General features: G+C 42.8%; 2 protein-coding genes across 5 annotated transcripts in view; both read right to left on the bottom strand.

Annotated features, from left to right (window-relative positions):
- The window catches only part of VEGFD (vascular endothelial growth factor D), a 35,611-nt gene extending 27,849 nt beyond the window's left edge, over positions 1–7,762 (bottom strand). The window contains exons 1-2 of the mRNA XM_081793647.1: positions 7,346–7,762; positions 6,930–7,115 (exon numbers count right to left, since the gene is read on the bottom strand). Coding sequence (XP_081649773.1) covers positions 6,930–7,019 — 90 coding nt within the window. The 5' untranslated portion in view covers positions 7,020–7,115; positions 7,346–7,762. The remainder of the gene's footprint in view (positions 1–6,929; positions 7,116–7,345) is intronic.
- A 92-nt stretch (positions 7,763–7,854) lies between these two features.
- PIR (pirin) overlaps positions 7,855–21,388 on the bottom strand; it is a 96,221-nt gene continuing 82,687 nt past the window's right edge. For 3 of the 4 annotated variants that reach the window (XM_081793650.1, XM_081793649.1, XM_081793648.1), the window contains 2 exons: positions 12,781–12,847; positions 7,855–8,172 (listed from right to left, as the gene is read on the bottom strand). In XM_081793650.1, the coding sequence (XP_081649776.1) occupies positions 8,060–8,172; positions 12,781–12,847 (180 nt within the window). In that variant the 3' untranslated portion in view covers positions 7,855–8,059. The remainder of the gene's footprint in view (positions 8,173–12,780; positions 12,848–21,388) is intronic. The other variant, XM_081793651.1, reaches the window with a different exon arrangement.

Here is a 21,388-nt window from a genome sequence, read left to right as displayed (position 1 = left end):
CCATTACAACTACCTGCTTCTGCTAACCCGCTGATCCAAGGAGGATGAGAGGCATGTGGGGCAGACCCATATTCAACCGATGGCTTGAGCCTTGATTGTGACTCCCAGCTGACCCACAGCAACATGAGTGAGAAGAGGTTACTGACGTTTGAAGCCAGTAATTTGGTCTGTTACACAGCATTATGGCAGTGACAGTTAACTGCTAGAGCCCTACTTCAGCCTAAGCGTGACACAATCCATCGGACAGGCACAAGATCTTTATGCAAAACCTCGTGTCCTTTTGGCCAGGAGGCCCCACCGTACTGCTGGCAGTCAGCCCAGTATGCCCCCTTTTCCTCTCTTCCAAAGATGCAGCGGTCCCATATCAACATTCCATGGCTCTCCTTCTCTTCCTCGCCAATATCCTCTGCACTAAGATGCCCAAGGATCCCCAGTCTTGCGGTGATGGTGTAATTGTGAACCAAGCACACCATGGCAAAGGCTGCTTTTACTTTTTCATCCCACTCTGTTCTTTTTGAGGAGATCTTAATTTAGAAAGAATTCAGGGCATTCATTCAGTCAAAATTACACCCTTCTTAACTCTCTCCAGAATGGAACCATAAGCAACAACAAAATATTCGCCCTGCCAATATTCCACAAATGTCATGATCTCTCTCCAGAATCCACTTTGGCCAAACCTAGATTTCAGGAAAGCAGTACTTTTCTCCAACACGTGATTGTTATAGTTATTTAGGTAACAATGAATGACCAAAAAAAATGACTCATGAAAATTTACATTATTAAAGCTCCAGGTGTTAAAAATGATCCTTCCCACAGGCCAAAATGAACCTCTTGGCTGTTGGTAAGGCATGAAAATAACTAAGACATCTTTATTTTATAAAAATGTCATTTCCACTCATGTGCCTGGCAGGTGGTAGGCATTCCACAAATATCTACTGAGCTGCATGGATAGCCTTCCTTTTTCCAGGGAAAAGGAGCCTACTCCTGAACAGCAGAAATAAACTTAAGGGTCTTCCTTCCCCGATTCTACCCCAGTACCCAACCATGGTTGTCTCCCACCTCACAGATAAGTTCAGAAACATTGAGAAGCAATCACAGGTATGTTAGTCATTAATACCCTTCGCCAAATATTTCCAGCCTTCTATCTGCTGAGCACATGGAAGGATGGCATCTCCTGCTCCCCTGTGGTTGGATGGAACAGTGGGTCGGGGGGCTGTGACCAGAAGCGGTAACAGGTCGCTTCCTGGCCAGAGCATTTAATTGCCAGGACAAGACTCTCCGGGGCTCCCTGGCCCTCTGTCTCAGTGATTAATGACATTCAAGATGTGGATGCTCAGCCAGCTTCATCCCGAAGTGGAGCTGACCCTGAACTAGCTGGGACGGCCGTGTGGTATGAGCCATAAGTAAGTCTCAGTTGTTTATGAGCCACCAAAATCTGGGGGTTGCTTGTTACTGCGGCACAGCATGGCCTAGGCAGACTGAAAAGTATCTGACCGGAGTACTTTGCCATAGTCTAGCACGTGTTCACAAACCACAAATCACCAGATGAAAACACAGACAGCACTTCTCCGGGATCTCAAAGATGAAGGAAATCATCACGGCGTCCATGTTTTACCCATGTGGCCCCACACTGCTTTGCCCATCTCCCTTTCTGTGACCAGCAGGTTAGAATATGGGCGGAGGTGACGTCTTCTATAACTGGCTCCTAGGAGTGAGCACCTTATAGAAGGGCTTGTGGCTAAAAGGACACTGCAGGATTCTTTCCTAGCAACACGTGAACCCTCTCTCACCCCGAGGAAAACAGCACAGGGTGAATATACGGTCTTATCAAAAATGCTTCAGGGGATGCCTGGCTGGCTCAATCAGTAGAGCTCGTGACTTTTTTTTTGTTTACTTTTTATTTGAGAGAGTGCAAGCAAGCACAAGCAGGGGAGGGGCACAGAGACAGGGAGAGAGACAGAATCCCAAGCAGGCTCTACACTGACACTGGGCTCAAACCCACGAACGGTGAGATCATGACCTGAAGTTGGACGCTTAACCAACCGAGCCACCCCGGCTCCCCAGCATGCAACCTTTTTTTAAAGTTTATTTATTTATTTTGAGAGGAAGAGAGACGGAGCAAGCGAGTGAGCAGGAGAGGGACAGAGAGAGGAAGACAGAGAATCCCAAGTAGGCTCTGAGCTATCAGTGCAGAGCCCGACATGGGGCTCAATCTCACAAACCGCAAGATCATGACCTGAACCAAGATCAAGAGTCGGACGCTCAACTAACTGAGCCACCCAGGCACTCCTGGCAGCTCTTAATCTCAGGGTCGTGAGTTTAAGCCCCATGTGGGGCATGGAGACTACCAAAAACAAACAAACAAACAAACAAACATGCTTCAGATTGTAAAAAAGTGAAATCAGACAAGCCACAGTGAGAGCAGATGTTGGAGACTGCTTCATGCAACAATTTATAACCTGGGTATCTCCCACCTGGGTGAGATACTCCCACCTGGGTATCTCAAGATCCTACAGACCTTGTCCATCAGTCAGTCCATACTTTTTCTGGCATCTACTCTATTACAGGCTTTGTGCTAGGTGACTGGGACACTGAAGTAGACCACGCAAAGTTCCTGTTCGCAGGGCGCCCCACAGGCAGGACTGGAGAGGCCGGTGAGCTGCTGCCCCCTGCTGGCCGCCCTGTGCTCCGCGTCCAAGTGGCTGCCATAGTGGGAGAGGGACTCTAGCTGGGGCTGGAGCAGCAGTGCTGGGCCAACACCAGGGAGCGCAAGCAACTCCTTAAAACAAAACAAAACAAAACAAAACAAAACAAAAGGAAGAGAGAAAGAAAAAAAGAAAAGTTCTTGTTCTCAAAAAGCTTTCCTTCTAGTGGAAGATGACAAAGTAATAAACGTATATGCAAACAAACGAAAAATGTCAGGTACCGGGCCGCCTGGGGGGCTCAGTCGGTTAAGTGTCTGACGCTTGGTTTCGGCTCAGGTTGTGATCTCACGGTTCATGAGATCGAGCCAGACATCGGGCTCAGTGTTGACGGCACGGGGCCTGCTTGGGATTCTCTCTCTGCCCCTCCCTGCTTGTACTGTCTCTCTCTCTCTCTCAAAATAAACAGTCCGAAAAAAATGTCAGGTACCAACACAGACTATGCAGACAATAAAATCATGTAATGATACAGATCAGGGTTGACAGACTATGACCTGTGGGCCAAATCCAGCCTGTACCCTGTTTTACTATAGCCCGTGAACTAAGAATTCTTTTTTACAATTTTAAATGGTTGAAACGAATGAAAAGATGATTTCATGATGCATGGAAATGATATACAATTCAAATTTCAGTGTCCACAAAGTTTATTGGAACACAGCCACACCCTCTATGATCCGCCCCGGCTACTTCTCCAACCTCAACAACACCTGTGGCTGTGGCCCCCACTCCCCCTACTGCAGCCACACCGGTCCCCTGGCTGATACCCAAACACCCAAGCCACCTCCCTGTCCTCCCCCATGGTCAGCGCCCAATGGTTGCCTTTGCCTGCCTGACTTCCTTCAGGGGTCTGCACAAGTGACATGGAATCAGAGAAGTCTCCCCCGCCCATCACTCTGTCTCTCCTCCTGCTTGATTTTCTCCACAGCACTACCCCTGACATGTTAGAGATTTGCTATTGCCTGCCTCTCCCCGCCTCGCTTGGAACAGAAGTTCACGAGAGTCAAAACACGGTCTTCTTTCCTGTTGCATTTCCAGCACTGAGATCAGTGCCCAGACGTAGTAGGCTCGCAACAACGAAGTAAATGAATTGTCAAACACAGTTACATTGTAACGGGAGGCAAGGGAGATCCTTTACCAACTGGGACATTACAAACTGCTCAAAGCTTTCCTGATGCGGGGGAGGCCTCAAGGTGTCTTGTTTATCATGTCCTAGTATCTTGGTAGAGATTATAAGAACTAGTGGCAAGAGAGAGAAAAAACTGGACTAACCATAGAAGCCACAAAAGAAATGTCTCGTTTCATCTCCTCTCAGTCACATCCAAGTGGTAGGAAGAGTTATGCTTAAAAATGTCCTCAGAAACAGGGGCACCTGGGTGGCTCAGTCAGTTGAGTGTCTGGCTTTGGCTCAGGTCATGATCTCACCGTTCGTGGGTTCAAGCCCCACGTTGGGCTCTGTGCTGACAGCTCAGTGCCTGGAGCCTGCTTCAGATTCCGTGTCCCCCTCTCTCTCTGCCCTACCCCTGCTTGTGCTCTCTGTCTTTCAAAGATGAATAAACATTAAAAAAAATTTTTTTTAATGTCCTCAGAAACAAGGTCACTGTCATTTGTGTCCCTACTTCTCTAGGACCTCCAGCCAATGTGCCTGGCAGCTCGGGATCTTATTATGTCAAGCTCTATGTGGAAGTATTCATGCGTCCAAATACTGTATTTTCGTCCCACAAAATGTCTTTATCAGCTGGTTCCTAAAAGGGGTTCCATAATGGAACTTGTTCAACATTCACCATTACTGTTATTTTTTTTCTTAGGGTCCTATAGTAAAGGTTTATCCACAAGTCCAAATCAGGATTTTTATTTATTTATTATATAATTAAAAAATTGTTTTTAATGTTTGTTTTTGAGAGAGACAGAGACAGAATGTGAGTGGGTTAGGGGCAGAGAGAAAGGGAGACACAGGATCCGAAGCAGGCCCCAGGCTCTGAGCTGTCAGCACAGAGCCCAACACAGGGCTCGAACTCGTGAAATGTGAGATCATGACCTGAGCCGAAGTCAGACACTTGACTTACTGAGCCACCCAGGCACCCCCCGTACTGAATTTTAATTTAAATAAGAAGAGCATTAACATTAAGAAATATATTCTTTTTAGATTTTCTCTGAAGAAAAAGGGGGTAAAGGAAAAGTCTAATAACCAACATGATACACCTCCTTATCCCTCACACTACCCAGTCACATCTATGCCAAAACTTGTTTACTATAGGCGGGGCTTTCCTTCATTCACATCAGAAACATTTAATTTAGCGAGGGGTTGGGTGGGTTTGAGCACAATATATGTAACTTCAGTTTTTTAAGAAAAATTTTTAATGTTTATTTTTGAGAGAGAAAGAGACAGAACGTGAGTGGGGAAGGGGCAGAGAGAGAGGGAGACACAGAATCCAAAGCAGGCTCCAGGCTCCTAGATGTCAGCACAGAGCCCAACGCAGGGCTCGAACCCACAGACCGTGAGATCATGACCTGAGCTGAAGTCAGACGCTTAACCAAGTGGGCCATCCAGGTGCCCCCATACCTTCCCTTTTTACAAGAAACTCAGATCTATATGAAAAAATTGCTAATGGTGTTACATATAATGCTGCCTCTTCCATTTGCAAGGACATATCTTCTGTCACCTACAAATTCAAACAGTTTCCTCCGCTGCCCCACTAATTAGGTTCATGTGTTACCAGTAAATTTGAACGTTTTAAAACCCCACCGTCCCCGGGACACCTGAAGAATTCTTGGTGTGCAAAGCTCTTTAAAAGAGCTGAACAACCTAAAGAATATGACTTCTTTCCAACAATCCCAAATCTCCTCTTGTAACTATCAAATATAGTGACGGTTCAAAGTAAAATGAAAACATTTTTAAAATCCGTGGAGTAACACTGGCGTTGGGGGCAGGGGGAGAAGCTTCCAGAGGCCCAACACATCTAAAGGACTCCTGAGTTTTATGGACTTAAAAAAGGTGATCAGCCTTGAAAAGTCTTATTTGCTTGAAACAAGTCCAATTTTCGCCGTCACCTGGGCTCAGAAGCGGATTCGTTTCTACTTACCATCTGGCAGGGAAATACGGAGGGCGGGCTGCGGTCAGTGAGGTGGGGCTGAATGGCTGGGAACTCTCCTGAGTGCATTTGGAGTTCAGAAAGCTAGAAAGATTTTTTTCTTTTCTTGGAAAGCTAGAGAGACTTTCTTGCTTTAGAAAGACATTAGCAGACTGCTACACCAGGTGGCCGCCCCTGAGCCCAGCGTTCAGTCTTTGTTACAGACATACCATAGGTGTGTTCAGTCACTGTACGGACATCTGCGCTTGATGGGACTGGTACTAAGACTTTTTTACCCAAGGACCAATTTTCCCCGGTTGGGGGCGATATCACACCTGCTGAAGATGCATGTCCTAACAACAGCTACAGAAACTCAAGCTCATGTTCGACTGTTCACAGCCAGGAATTCCTAAATCCGTAATAATTTAGCACTATTTCAGTCCAAACAAATCCAAATCATTTTCAAAATAAAAAGCTGAAGGAAACAATGTAATCTACAAAATACATAAGACTGGGCGAAATACTGCTCAGTCAGTAACATTCCAGTTAATTCTTTTGTGTTACTCTCAATTCCCAGGCTCTGAGACTTGCCTGTAGAACTAAGGATTCAATTACTGTTGAGTCTTACCCATTTCAAAAAGCAAACAACCAAACGACTTCCAAGAAAATATTTTTCTAGACGGTGGCAATGGGTAATTCTAGAAAACCAGATAAAAGTCATCTGTAGAAAGCACTGTAGTTTTGCGATTTACAAATGAAATTAACTAAACTGACTAATGTTTGCTGCTCCCACCAACCTGAATAAATGACTCACACAGTTATCTGGGTCATAAAAACAAATCAGTGCTTCATTAGAAATTCACTCTGCCATCTGCATATATGAGGAGAAACTTACCCAACCAAAGAGTCCCGAAAACTCATTCATGTTCTATTACATCTCCAGAAAAAAAAAAACAAAAAACAGCATTTTCAAATATGCATGGCAAGAATCTCAGTAAGCCTAAGATCCAGAATACTCATTAGCAATGCAAGATCTATCCTGTCCACTACAAGGAGCGTTCTGCGCTTTTATATTTTCTAGAAAATGAGGGGCAAAGAAAGTCCTCTGTACAAGCCAATAAAAAAAAAAGCTGCATCACATTAAAATGATGCCACCTACCTTCACCGTTCCATGTTCGTAACTGGAGCCCTGTGCCAGGTGCAGATAAGACATCATGAAAATATTCACCACGGCCCACTGTCTGTACATTTTGAAGATTTTAATATCCACTGATTACCAAGCAGTTGACATCAGGCAGCTAGAGAAAACTGTTTCAAAAGGCATTCTCCAGAAGGAAAGGAAACCCTAAGAGTTCACATGGAAAAACAAATCATCAGTTGTGATCAAAATCCAATGAAATGACTTCAATTAGTCAAGGAACGTTTCTGCACAATCTTATGGGGGGAGAGAGATGAAAAAAATTTTAAATGCTCTCATGCTCCAAAAATAATCAGAAGGTGGACATGACTTCCACTGGACATGAAAAAGCACTCCAAATTCATGTCACGTCCAGCAAATTAAACAAACAAACAAACCTCTCCACCCTATGCCCCGGGTTCTAGTTGCTTTGTAAGGAGGTGGTGCGGCCACCGATGTTAGCAGCTACAAGAAGCCTGGAACCCAATTCTGGATTCAAACTTTTTTTTTTCACAACCCTCATGGAAGGTTGCAGAAGTATGTGTCCTAAATCTGACAGATTTTGGCAGAAAATGCAGGGAAGTCTTGGCTGTAATCCTGTCGCGTCCCTACCAATAGCAGGGCAGTTTTCAAAACTGACTCAAACCCTCAGGACTGCTGTTCCTTTAACGCAGATAACCTGTAACGTGAAACCTCGGCACACAGGCGTCAATGTTGTACCACAATGCATTGTTCAGGAAGGGACCTCAGATGCTCACACATCTACTGCCAGGGACACGCAGAAAGCAATCAAATATGCTTAAAAAACTTACCTGTGCACAAAAAAAGCACATGAAAAGCCAAACATGCACAAAATGACTTTTTTTTAACAGAAGCTTAATAAGTTAGGTCAAATTAAGAACACTGATTTTTAAAGAAGCAACAATTAGGTTTATTTGCATGTACCAGGAAATACCTCACGTGCATTGCTATCAAAACCGTGTTATCACTTTAGTGTGCAATTCTTTAGAAGCACTGGCTAAGTCAGCTTTGGAAACAGAATATGCTGAATGGATGGATGCCACAAGTGGCAAAATTCTAGAAAGTACTGAGATCTGCTTTTGTGCTCTTCACTAGTTTCCAATCTTTGATTTCCAGGTTTTGGCTCGTTCAAACCCATTTTTTGCATTTCTGAAATCAAGGATGGCCTGAGAAATCTCTTCATTGGTGTTCATCACAAATGGACCTAGGGGAAAAAGAGACATTCAGTAAGTTCTGGGTGACGATAATATTTTCTTCTATCACTATAAATGGTATATATTTCTAGAGTTCTTTTTTAAAAAAAATTTTAATGTTTATTTTTGGGAGAGAGAGAGTGAGAGAGTGAGCACGAGCAAGGGAAGGGCAGGGAGAGGGAGACAGAGGGAACCCAATGTGGGACTCGAACTCACGAACCTCGAGATCATGATCTGAGCCGAAGTCGGACACTTATCCAACTGAGCCACCCAGGCGCCCCTGTATTCCTAGAGTTCTTAATCTGAAACTGACCCAGGCATATCTAAAGAGTAAAAGGTTATTTTGCAGCATCCAATCCCTGAGAACTAGAATACAAGTTTCTTGACCAGGACTGTGTACGACTATAAAGACCAAACTCCAGATACACAAATGCAATTGCATCATCCACTCACCCCTGGGTTTGGTCCTATCAAAATCATTTTTATAGTTGTTAGTTTTTCTTCTTCTTCTTTTTTTTTTTTTGAGGTGTAACTGACAAACAACATTAGTTTCAGGTGGACAACGTAATGATTCAATATTCGTGTATGTTGTGAAATGATCACCACAGTAAGTCTAGTTAACATCCATCACCACACACGGTTATAAAATTATTTTTTCTTGTGGTAGGAACTTTGAAGCTTTACTGGAGTTGTTAGTTTTATAGCATTAGCTGATGTCAAGAATTGAACCGATCTGATGCAAGGAACTGGCAAATTTCATCATGGTTTTGGGGGTCTATGCAGTATACAAGGCTGCATACTTACATGAGGAGTTTAAGTCATCTTTGACCATTTGCAGCAACTCACTGACAGTAAATAGGAGGTTATAAAAATTACAAGTCAGGGGGGCTGGCAAACTTTTTCTGTAAAGGGCCAAACAGTACGTATTTTAGATTTTGTGGGTCAAACAGTGCCTGTCTCAACTACTCAGCTCTTCCGTTGAAGTGCAAAAGTAGCCACAGACAATAGGAAAGTGAATAGAGATGGATGTGTTCCAATAAAACTTTATTTACAAAAACATGCAGTTTGTTGGCACCTTTGTCTAATTCCTAGGTTTGGAGGATGGGGGTACAGTGCTAGAAGGAGGGATCGAAGGGGGAAAAGAATGAGGCGCCTGACAGGCAGGAAGAGGGCAGACTCCAGTAGGCTTTGGATGCCTTCTACGGGAAGAACTGTGGGGGTAATTCTGCAGGTGATCAGGGGTCACCCGAGGGTTAAGCAGATAGTAATGTCATCTGATTTGCAGTTTTTGAAGATTTTGGCATCAGGATAGAGACGGTGTGTGGCCTAAGAGGCTGAGTTTTGGTGGTGGAACTGTTAAGGGCAGCTGGGATACAGGACACAGGAGGCTGTGGGTACAGCAAGGCGTTCGGCTCTGGATACTGTGACATGAAGGCACTGGAGACAACGGAATGGCTTCCTGGCAGAGGGACTTGATATATTGTCAGAAACAAGGATCTGGGGCTCAGGAGAGAAATTTCATCTGGAAACAGACACTTGGCCTATATCGGATAGGAAAGAATGAGGGAGCCCTGATGTGCAAGATAAATAATCAGTCCAAGAGGGCACCCTGGAAAAGCCAACTTTTAAAGGACACACAGAAGAAAGGGAGATGGAACTCAGAAAATGAGAGCAGATCCTGGGCCAAGGACCAATTTCTCGCACAACATAACATCACGACAGTTTGGACTCGTGGAGCATCTCTCCTGTCTCCCAATTATTTTTCTGTAAAAATGGTGCACTTCTGGGCTTCCATTTTGACACTCCCCTGGGGTATTCTGCCGTGCTTCTCAATTCAGAATGTGCACGTGAATCACCCGGGAATCTTATTAAAATGCATATTCTGATTCAGGAGGTCTAGAGTGGGGTCTGAGACTGCATTTCTCACTAACTTTCTAGTGATGCACATACTGTTGGTTCATGGACCACACTGGGAGAAACGCGGGAAGCAAGCTTGGAGCCCCCCAACACCGAGCTGAGGGAGCTTGTCTCCTCAAATCCTTAAGAAGGAGAAGAAAACTAGAACCAGAGAGCAGGTTTTTGTTTTTCTTTTCCTTCCGTTTTTTGCATACTGTATCACTAAGTTTCTTATTTTTTTAAGTCGAGGTATAATTGATATACCTTGTATTGCTCTCAAGACGGACGACGTAATGATTCGATATTTGCAGATATTGTGAAACGATCACAATAAATCTAGTTAATATCCATCAGCACACACAGTTGCAGATTTCATTTCTTGTGATGAGAACTTTTAAGGCCTGTTCCCTTAGCAACTTTCTAACATGCACTATAGTATGATTAATTGTAGCTGCCAGGCTGTACATTCCATCCCCCAGAAAGCATGCTTTTCAATTGATCAACTCTACGGGTTATAGACGTGCAAATTATTTGATAGTTATCAATAATCTCATAAATACTCTTTCAAACTACAGTTTTCATCTTTTCTCTAGTTAAACCTTTACACTGCCTCCCGAGTAGTAAAAATGGCGTGAGTTCAATCTCTCGTTATGTAGAACCTAGGTGTGGCGGACAGCACAAAACATGGGGTCAGAAGACCAGGGTTCGAATCCCAGCTCCACTACTAACCATCGTTTCCCATCAGGGAAGCCACAGGGCAGAGCGACGGGCAACCCAACCTCCTAAGGTTGCCCTGAAGAGTAGGTGAATTTGCGGCAAGCACTTGGACCAATCCTAGTAAATGAGACATGCTACCCAAGTATCTGTTAGGTAAATAAATTAAGTATATTGATTTTGTTTCCCTCACTTATAAAAAAGGCCAGGACTACATTGATGCTGAGGACATTTCCTATTCCAACATTCGACGACATTCCATGCTTAAAGGTCCTTAGCTAGTTCATTACACTGGTACTGGTTCCCAAACAGCCGGAAGATGGTTGTGGCTGTCTTTAAATGTGCACAGGTAGAAGAAAAACTTTCTGGGGTTTAAAGAGTTATAAAAGAGAACTAGCCAGCCAAACAAGATGCTTTGCCTCTCATTAACAGAGATGTCAAGGGATGTATCTATCTGGTCTGGTTACTCGGAGTGTGAACGTATGGCACGTGCAGTGTTCCTGAGATCCAAGCCTCTGAGACAGGCGTCGCCTAACACAAATGGAGGACGGCTCCGAGCAGTCCCAGCGCTTCGGTCCGTCACCGAGTTTGGTCAGACTCTGGGTTTTCCTCATTGGTGCAGAGGAGATCATTAAACTCAAAAGCCTCAGATCCCACACATCCTTTGTGCACCTAAATTCTAGTTGCTGTTAATAAACATCGTGACTCCTCTCAATGTGTCTTCAGGCTTTCTCCAGAAGAACAAACTATTTCGGCCCTCTTCCAGCAAGATAAAAGGAAGCAAGAACCACGAGCCTTTGGGGTGGAAATTGAAGCATGCAAAATGGAGGTCAGATGCTACATGCTTAGTGGAGTACAATTTAATGTTTTTCCTGTAAGTCATTAATCGAACAAGAAAGAATATTAAAAGTTTTTTTTAATATTTTTAAATAATCTCTACACCCAGTGTGGGGCTCGAATTCACAACCCTGAGATCAAGAGTCGCACATTTGGCTGCCTGAGCCAGCCAGGCACTCCACAGAAGAATAGTTTGTAAATTATCAGTGTTCTTTAAATGTATGACCAGCTGGGTTTTTTTTTTTTCTGAAATCATGGTTTATGTGTGGGAATTCATGCAAGGCAATATAATGGGATTTTAATGCATGCTAAATTTAATAATATATGTTTTATAGGCATTTATCTAAATAAGTTGGCAAAATGTTTTTTAAATTTTTTAATGTTTATTTATGAGAGAGGGAGAGAGAGAGCCAGCATGAGTGCGGGAGGGGCACAGAGAGAGGGAGACACAGAATCGGAAGCAGGCTCCAGGCTCCAAGCTGTCAGCACAGAGCCTGACACAGGGCTTGAACCCATGACCTGAGACGAAGTCAGACGCTTAACTGACTGAGCCACCTAGGAGCCCCGGCAAAAACATTTTTTAATAAAAATGAACTAATAATATGTTGGAGTCTACATCCTTTCTCATTTAATAAAACAACAATATTATGAGGAAGTTAAGGCAAAGAAGTGAGGTGACTGGATACTTATTCCAGGATTTTCTGCCTCTGTTTTTTTTTTTTTTTTTAATACTGATTCAAATAATTCACATACTTCCAAAGGAATATTTTTAAGTGGTCCCTATTTTTCACAAAAAATGCAATAGACTACAAATGGTATTGAAATCACTGTTGTTTTTAGTAAAAATAAAAATGATATTCAAGCAGCAGGCCACAAAACATTTCTTTAAGTTCAAGTTCCCTATGACGCAACGCAAAACACCGTTTTTGTTTTCCCCATAGTTCTAAGTTCAATGTTGTCCACATGATAGGTACTCAGTGAATGTCTCTTTACAAGAAACAGAGAATGAATGTAGAAATAAGTGCCATGTATGTATTTTCCTCCTACAAAATCTTTGCAGATAAAGAGACAAGAGGAAAATACAGCTACTCTTCCCAGTAATAATACTATATTGGTACACTACTTTCAAAGGAGAAAATCACCCAGGAAAATTGCCATCATTTGGGGCTTACCATGCTGGACGACTGGTTCTCCTAATGGCTCCCCAGCAATTAGGATGAAGTGGTTTCTCTCAGGATCCTCAAGTCAAGGAAGAAAACATCAAACAATAAACATGCATACTTTTGAATGTCAAATTAGAAACAATTTGAAGCCGACATGCTGGCCAAATGGACAACGTTCCTAATTCCTCTTTTTTAAGTTTTATTTACTTAAGTAAGCTCTGCAGCCCTCGTGGGGCTCGAACTCAGAACCCTGAGATCAAGAGTCACATGCTCCTCCGACAGAGCTGGCCGGATGCCCTGGAAACACTTATTCCTTAAGATGATTGGTAGCAATCAGCACTCAAGACTAAGCCCAACCACCAAAAGGTTAACCTTCTCAGATAAAGGAGAATGCAAATTAAGATTTTCTTCAACCGGGAACACCTATAAGACAAACTATGTAATTTACTTATCTTATTACAGGGTTTATAACCTCCCATTAACAATTTTTAAAAGGGAGGATTGCTTGATCCGGAAGATGGCGGCGTAGGAGGACGCGGGGCTCACAGCGCGTCCTGCCGATCACTTAGATTCCACCTACACCTGCCTAAAGAACCCAGAAAACCGCCAGAGGATTAGCAGAAGGGAGTCTCCGGAGTCAAGCGCAGACGAGAGGCCCACGGAAGAGGGTAGGAAGGGCGGCGAGGCGGTGCGCGCTCCACGGACTGGCGGAAGGGAGCCGGGGCGGAGGGGCGGCTCGCCGGCCAAGCAGAGCCCCCGAGTCTGGCTGGCAAAAGCGGAGGGGCCGATCAGACTGTGTTCCGACAGCAAGCGCGACTTAGCGTCTGGGAGGTCATAAGTGAACAGCTCTGCTCGGAAAGCGGGAAGGCTGGAGGACAAAGGGAGGGAGAGCTGCTGAGCCCCCGGACGGCAGAGCTCAGCTTGGCGGGGAACGAAGGCGCCAGCGCCATCTCCCCCGCCCATCCCCCAGCCAAAATCCCAAAGGGAACCAGTTCCTGCCAGGGAACTTGCTCGCTCCGCGCAGACACCCAACTCTGTGCTTCTGCGGAGCCAAACCTCCGGCAGCGGATCTGACTCCCTCCCGCTGCCACAGGGCTCCTCCTGAAGTGGATCACCTAAGGAGAAGCGAGCTAAGCCTGCCCCTCCTGCCCCCGTGCACCTTGCCTACCCACCCCAGCTAATACGCCAGATCCCCAGCAACACAAGCCTGGCAGTGTGCAAGTAGCCCAGACGGGACACGCCACCCCACAGTGAATCCCGCCCCTAGGAGAGGGGAAGAGAAGGCACACACCAGTCTGACTGTGGGCCCAGCGGTGGGCTGGGGGCAGACATCGGGTCGGACTGTGGCCCCGCCCACTAACTCCAGTTATACACTACAGCACAGGGGAAGTGCACTGCAGGTCCTCACCACGCCAGGGACTCTCCAAAATGACCAAACGGAAGAATTCCCCTCAGAAGAATCTCCAGGAAATAACAACAGCTAATGAACTGATCAAAAAGGATTTAAATAATATAACAGAAAGTGAATTTAGAATAATAGTCATAAAATTAATTGCTGGGCTTGAAAACAGTATACAGGACAGCAGAGAATCTCTTGCCACAAAGATCGAGGGACTAAGGAACAGTCACTAGGAGTTGAAAAACGCTTTAAACGAAATGCAAAACAAAATGGAATCCACGATGGCTCGGCTTGAAGAGGCAGAGGAGAGAATAGGTGAACTAGAAGATAAAGTTATGGAGAAAGAGGAAGCTGAAAGAAAGAGAGATAAAAAAATCCAGGAGTATGAGGGGAAAATTAGAGAACTAAGTGATACACTAAAAAGAAATAATATACGCATAATTGGTATCCCAGAGGAGGAAGAGAGAGGGAAAGGTGCTGAAGGGGTACTTGAACAAATTATAGCTGAGAACTTCCCTGAACTGGGGAAGGAAAAAGGCATTGAAATCCAAGAGGCACAGAGAACTCCCTTCAGACGTAACTTGAATCGATCTTCTGCACGACATATCATAGTGAAACTGGCAAAATACAAGGATAAAGAGAAAATTCTGAAAGCAGCAAGGGATAAACGTGCCCTCACATATAAAGGGAGACCTATAAGACTCGTGACTGATCTCTCCTTTGAAACTTGGCAGGCCAGAAAGGCTTGGCACGATATCTACAGTGTGCTAAACAGAAAAAATATGCAGCCGAGAATCCTTTATCCAGCAAGTCTGTCATTTAGAATAGAAGGAGAGATAAAGGTCTTCCCAAACAAACAAAAACTGAAGGAATTCATCACCACTAAACCAGCCCTACAAGAGATCCTAAGGGGGATCCTGTGAGACAAAGTACCAGAGACATCACTACAAGCATAAAACATACAGACATCACAATGACTCTAAACCCATATCTTTCTATAATAACACTGAATGTAAATGGATTAAATGCGCCAACTAAAAGACATAGGGTATCAGAATGGATAAAAAAACAAGACCCATCTATTTGCTGTCTACAAGAGACTCATTGTAGATCTGAGGACACCTTTAGATCGAGAGTGAGGGGATGGAGAACTATTTATCATGCTCCTGGAAGCCAAAAGAAAGCTGGAGTAGCCATACTTATATCAGACAAACTAGACTTTAAATTAAAGGCTGTAACAAGAGATGAAGAAGAGCATTATATAATAATCACAGGGTCTATCCACCAGGAAGAGCTAACTATTATAAATGTCTATGCGCCAAATACCCGAGCCCCCAGATATATAAAACAATTACTCATAAACATAAGCAACCTTATTGATAAGAATGTGGTCATTGCAGGGGACTTTAACACCCCACTTACAGAAAGGGATAGATCATCTAGACACACAGTCAATAAAGAAACAAGGGCCCTGAATGATACATTGGATCAGATGGACTTGACAGATATATTTAGAACTCTGCATCCCAAAGCAACAGAATATACTTTCTTCTCGAGTGCACATGGAACATTCTCCAAGATAGATCATATACTGGGTCACAAAACAGCCCTTCATAAGTTTACAAGAATTGAAATTATACCATGCATACTTTCAGACCACAATGCTATGAAGCTTGAAATCAACCACAGGAAAAAGTCTGGAAAACCTCCAAAAGCATGGAGGTTAAAGAACACCCTACTAACGAATGAGTGGGTCAACCAGGCAATTAGAGAAGAAATTAAAACATATATGGAAACAAACGAAAATGAAAATGCAACAATCCAAACGCTTTGGGATGCAGCGAAGGCAGTCCTGAGAGGAAAATACATTGCAATCCAGGCCTATCTCAAGAAACAAGAAAAATCCCAAATACAAAATCTAACAGCACACCTAAAGGAAATAGAAGCAGAACAGCAAAGGCAGCCTAAACCCAGCAGAAGAAGAGAAATAATAAAGATCAGAGCAGAAATAAACAATATAGAATCTAAAAAAACTGTAGAGCAGATCAACGAAACCAAGAGTTGGTTTTTTGAAAAAATAAACAAAATTGACAAACCTCTAGCCAGGCTTCTCAAAAAGAAAAGGGAGATGACCCAAATAGATAAAATCATGAATGAAAATGGAATGATTATAACCAATCCCTCAGAGATACAAACAATTATCAGGGAATACTATGAAAAATTATATGCCAGCAAATTGGACAACCTGGAAGAAATGGACAAATTTCTAAACACCCACACTCTTCCAAAACTCAATCAGGAGGAAATAGAAAGCTTGAACAGACCCATAACCAGCGAAGAAATTGAATCGGTTATCAAAAATCTCCCAACAAATAAGAGTCCAGGACCAGATGGCTTCCCAGGGGAGTTCTACCCGACATTTAAAGCAGAGATAATACCTATCCTTCTCAAGCTATTCCAAAAAATAGAAAGGGAAGGAAAACTTCCAGACTCATTCTATGAAGCCAGTATTACTTTGATTCCTAAACCAGACAGAGACCCAGTAAAAAAAGAGAACTACAGGCCAATATCCCTGATGAATACGGATGCAAAAATTCTTAATAAGATACTAGCAAATCGAATTCAACAGCATATAAAAAGAATTATTCACCATGATCAAGTGGGATTCATTCCTGGGATGCAGGGCTGGTTCAACATTCGCAAATCGATCAACGTGATACATCACATTAACAAAAAAAAAGAGAAGAACCATATGATCCTGTCAATCGATGCAGAAAAGGCCTTTGACAAAATCCAGCACCCTTTCTTAATAAAAACCCTTGAGAAAGTCGGGATAGAAGGAACATACTTAAAGATCATAAAGGCCATTTATGAAAAGCCCACAGCTAACATCATCCTCAACGGGGAAAAACTGAGAGCTTTTTCCCTGAGATCAGGAACACGACAGGGATGCCCACTGTCACCGCTGCTGTTTAATATAGTGCTGGAAGTTCTAGCATCAGCAATCAGACAACAAAAGGAAATCAAAGGCATCAAAATTGGCAAAGATGAAGTCAAGCTTTCGCTTTTTGCAGATGACATGATATTATACATGGAAAATCCGATAGACTCCACCAAAAGTCTGCTAGAACTGATACATGAATTCAGCAAAGTTGCAGGATACAAAATCAATGTGCAGAAATCAGTTGCATTCTTATACACTAACAATGAAGCAACAGAAAGACAAATGAAGAAACTGATCCCATTCACAATTGCACCAAGAAGCATAAAATACCTAGGAATAAATCTAACCAAAGATGTAAAAGATCTGTATGCTGAAAACTATAGAAAGCTTATGCAGGTAATTGAAGAAGATATAAAGAAATGGAAAGACATTCCCTGCTCGTGGATTGGAAGAATAAATATTGTCAAAATGTCAATACTACCCAAAGCTATCTACACATTCAATGCAATCCCAATCAAAATTGCACCAGCATTCTTCTCGAAACTAGAACAAGCAATCCTAAAATTCATATGGAACCACAAAAGGCCCCGAATAGCCAAAGTAATTTTGAAGAAGAAGACCAAAGCAGGAGGCATCACAATCCCAGACTTTAGCCTCTACTACAAAGCTGTCATCATCAAGTCAGCATGGTATTGGCATAAAAACAGACACATAGACCAATGGAATAGAATAGAAACCCCAGAACTAGACCCACAAACGTATGGCCAACTCATCTTTGACAAAGCAGGAAAGAACATCCAATGGAAAAAAGACAGTCTCTTTAACAAATGGTGCTGGGAGAACTGGACAGCAACATGCAGAAGGTTGAAACTAGACCACTTTCTCACACCATTCACAAAAATAAACTCAAAATGGATAAAGGACCTGAATGTGAGACAGGAAACCATCAAAACCTTAGAGGAGAAAGCAGGAAAAGACCTCTCTGACCTCAGCCGTAGCAATCTCTTACTCGGCACATCCCCAAAGGCAAGGGAATTAAAAGCAAAAGTGAATTACTGGGACCTTATGAAGATAAAAAGCTTCTGCACAGCAAAGGAAACAACCAACAAAACTAAAAGGCAACCAACGGAATGGGAAAAGATATTTGCAAATGACACATCGGACAAAGGGCTAGTATCCAAAATCTATAAAGAGCTCATCAAACTCCACACCCGAAAAACAAATAACCCAGTGAAGAAATGGGCAGAAAACATGAATAGACACTTCTCTAAAGAAGACATCCGGATGGCCAACAGGCACATGAAAAGATGTTCAACGTCGCTCCTTATCAGGGAAATACAAATCAAAACCACACTCAGATACCACCTCACGCCAGTCAGAGTGGCCAAAATGAACAAATCAGGAGACTATAGATGCTGGAGAGGATGTGGAGAAACAGGAACCCTCTTGCACTGTTGGTGGGAATGCAAATTGGTGCAGCCGCTCTGGAAAGCAGTGTGGAGGTTCCTCAGAAAATTAAAAATAGACCTACCCTATGACCCAGCAATAGTACTGCTAGGAATTTATCCAAGGGATACAGGAGTACTGATGCATAGGGGCACCTGTACCCCAATGTTTATAGCGGCACTCTCAACAATAGCCAAATTATGGAAAGAACCTAAATGTCCATCAACTGATGAATGGATAAAGAAATTGTGGTTTATATACACAATGGAATACTACGTGGCAATGAGAAAAAATGAAATATGGCCTTTTGTAGCAACATGGATGGAACTGGAGAGTGTGATGCTAAGTGAAATAAGCCATACAGAGAAAGACAGATACCATATGGTTTCACTCTTATGTGGATCCTGAGAAACATAACAGAAACCCATGGGGGAGGGGAAGAAAAAAAAAAAAAAAGAGGTTAGAGTGGGAGAGAGCCAAAGCATAAGAGACTGTTAAAAACTGAGAACAAACTGAGGGTTGATGGGGGGTGGGAGGGAGGGCAGGGTGGGTGATGGGTATTGAGGAGGGCACCTTTTGGGATGAGCACTGGGTGTTGTATGGAAACCAATTTGACAGTAAATTTCATATATTAAAAAATAAAAAAAAATAAAAAAATAAAAAAAATAAAATAAAAGGGAGGATTATGCAAATCCAAAAGTAAGATTTTATTACTTTTGACATTTCTTCATGTAAAACGTGCCCCAGAAATGTTGCACTAAACGGAACCTTATAAAAACATCCAAGTGGCATCTGCTCAGGTAAATTTCTCTCCCAAAGAGTCCTGTTATATTAAAGTCTCCAAAAGTTTTTCTTTAGAGGGGAGCCTGGGTGGCTCTGTCGGTTAAGCATCTGACTCTTGGTTTTGGTTCAGGTCATGATCTCACAGTTTCGTGGGCTCGAGCCCTGCATCGGGCTCAGAGCCTGCTTGGGATTCTCTCTCTCTCTCTGTCTCTGTCTCTGTCTCTCTCTCTCTCTCTCTCCGCCCCTCCTCAACTCACGCTGTGTCTGTCTCCCCCAAAATATAAATAAATAAACTTAAAAAAAGTTTTTCTTTAGAATTAAGATTAGGTGTTTTTCCCTGAAACTGAAAAAAGTAGTAATTATAATATCCAGTGCGAGTGTGGATGCAGGGGAAGATACACGTTTGTATCTTTGGCAGATTTTTAATTGACACATCAATCCTTCCAGAGAACACTCTGAAAATATGACTCCAAGCCCCCAGTATCACTGATGTCCTCTGACCCAGTAATGCCAGAGAAACCAGCAGAAGACCCCTCCCCCACCACACTTGTGAGAAATAGTAACTGTTGTAAGCCATCAGGGTTTAGGGTGATTTGTTAACCACTAATAGACAACTGAACAGTATGTAATTCTTTTCAGGCACCTCTTAGGTTAATCTCATTTAGAATAAAATCATAAATAAAGCAATAATGATCAGGTACTTTAAAATAAAGCCTTCAAAAATGGTTTAAAACTTCACCTTACCCTAATAATATAGCATATTTCTAAATGTATGATATAGTATACTACATATTACATTTATATGCTTCTAATACAAAGCCCTTTTTAGAAAATTAATATTTTTTTTAAGTTTTAATTTTTTTAATTTTTGAGAGCGTGTGTGTGCGCAAGTGGGAGAGGGACAGAGTGAAAGAGAGAGGGAGAGAGAGAGAATCTCAAGCAGACTCTGCACTGTCAGTGTGGAACCCAATGCGGGGCTTGAACCTTGAGATCATGACCTGAGCCAAAATCAAGAGTCGGACGCTTAACCGACTGAGCCACCCAGGTGCCCCTCTAATACAAAGCTCTTTAATTGGAAATCATTGTAATGTTACTAGTACCAGAAAACTTATCACTGGATTCAATAAAAATAATGAATTCTTTAAAACTTCCATGTAGTAAACCCACACACACAAACTCCTATTATACAGGACTTACATTGGTTTCTCCTTCTGCCTCCAACTTTAAAATATTAAAAGGCAATTTGGGTACAATGATTTCTGCAGAAGTCTTAACTTACTCCCTACAGTCCCAGGGCTGGTGTCATTTAGTACATCCACCCAGGGGATGCTTTGCGGTTATCAGGTCTCTAAGTCAGAGCTGGAAGACAGAAGAGTGCTACTATAGAGGAATACAAGAAAATAGCTTAACGTCCATGATGGAAATGGAAAAAAAAAACCAACTATGGAAAACAGGTACAGAAGCTTAGAACTTAGTCTAGGACCACTTACTGTAGAAGCCAACAGGCTCTAAAGACATCATCATACTTTACAGCTCAAGACAATAATACACACGCTGATGATCCAAGGAAAGGGTAGGGTTTCTATCTGAAGTGATTTCTTTTTCTTCAATATCCTGTTTAAATGACTAAAAATTCAACTTAAAAAAATGCAGTTATCAACAAAGATTTATTTCCGAAGAGCTCTGGAGTGGTGAAACGTTAGTGTGAATCAACGGACATTTGAAGGAAAAGTTAGAAAAATAGTTCTGATCCTCTGGACTACACCATGTATAATTTAATCGGAAAGACGTCACTGCATAGTGTTTTGAAGTGCTTTTTCAGAGAAGACACGCTTGAGTTTTAGGGTCAGGAGGCAGAGGGGAAAGGGTTGGGGGTTAGGGAAAGGGGGAGAGGAAAGGCCGACCTAGTGTGCTATGCATGCACCGACTCCTCAGAATGTTTCTTTCTCTTCCTTCTCTTTCTTTCTTTCTTTCTTTCTTTCTTTCTTTCTTTCTTTCTTAAGAATGTAAGTCTCTTAATTCAGACAATGCTTCTGTTGTGGATG

The sequence above is a fragment of the Panthera onca genome, chromosome X (genome assembly GCF_046562875.1).
Source record: "Panthera onca isolate mPanOnc1 chromosome X, mPanOnc1 haplotype 2, whole genome shotgun sequence".
Lineage (NCBI taxonomy): Eukaryota > Metazoa > Chordata > Mammalia > Carnivora > Felidae > Panthera > Panthera onca.
This window is presented reverse-complemented; position numbering and strand designations above follow the sequence as displayed.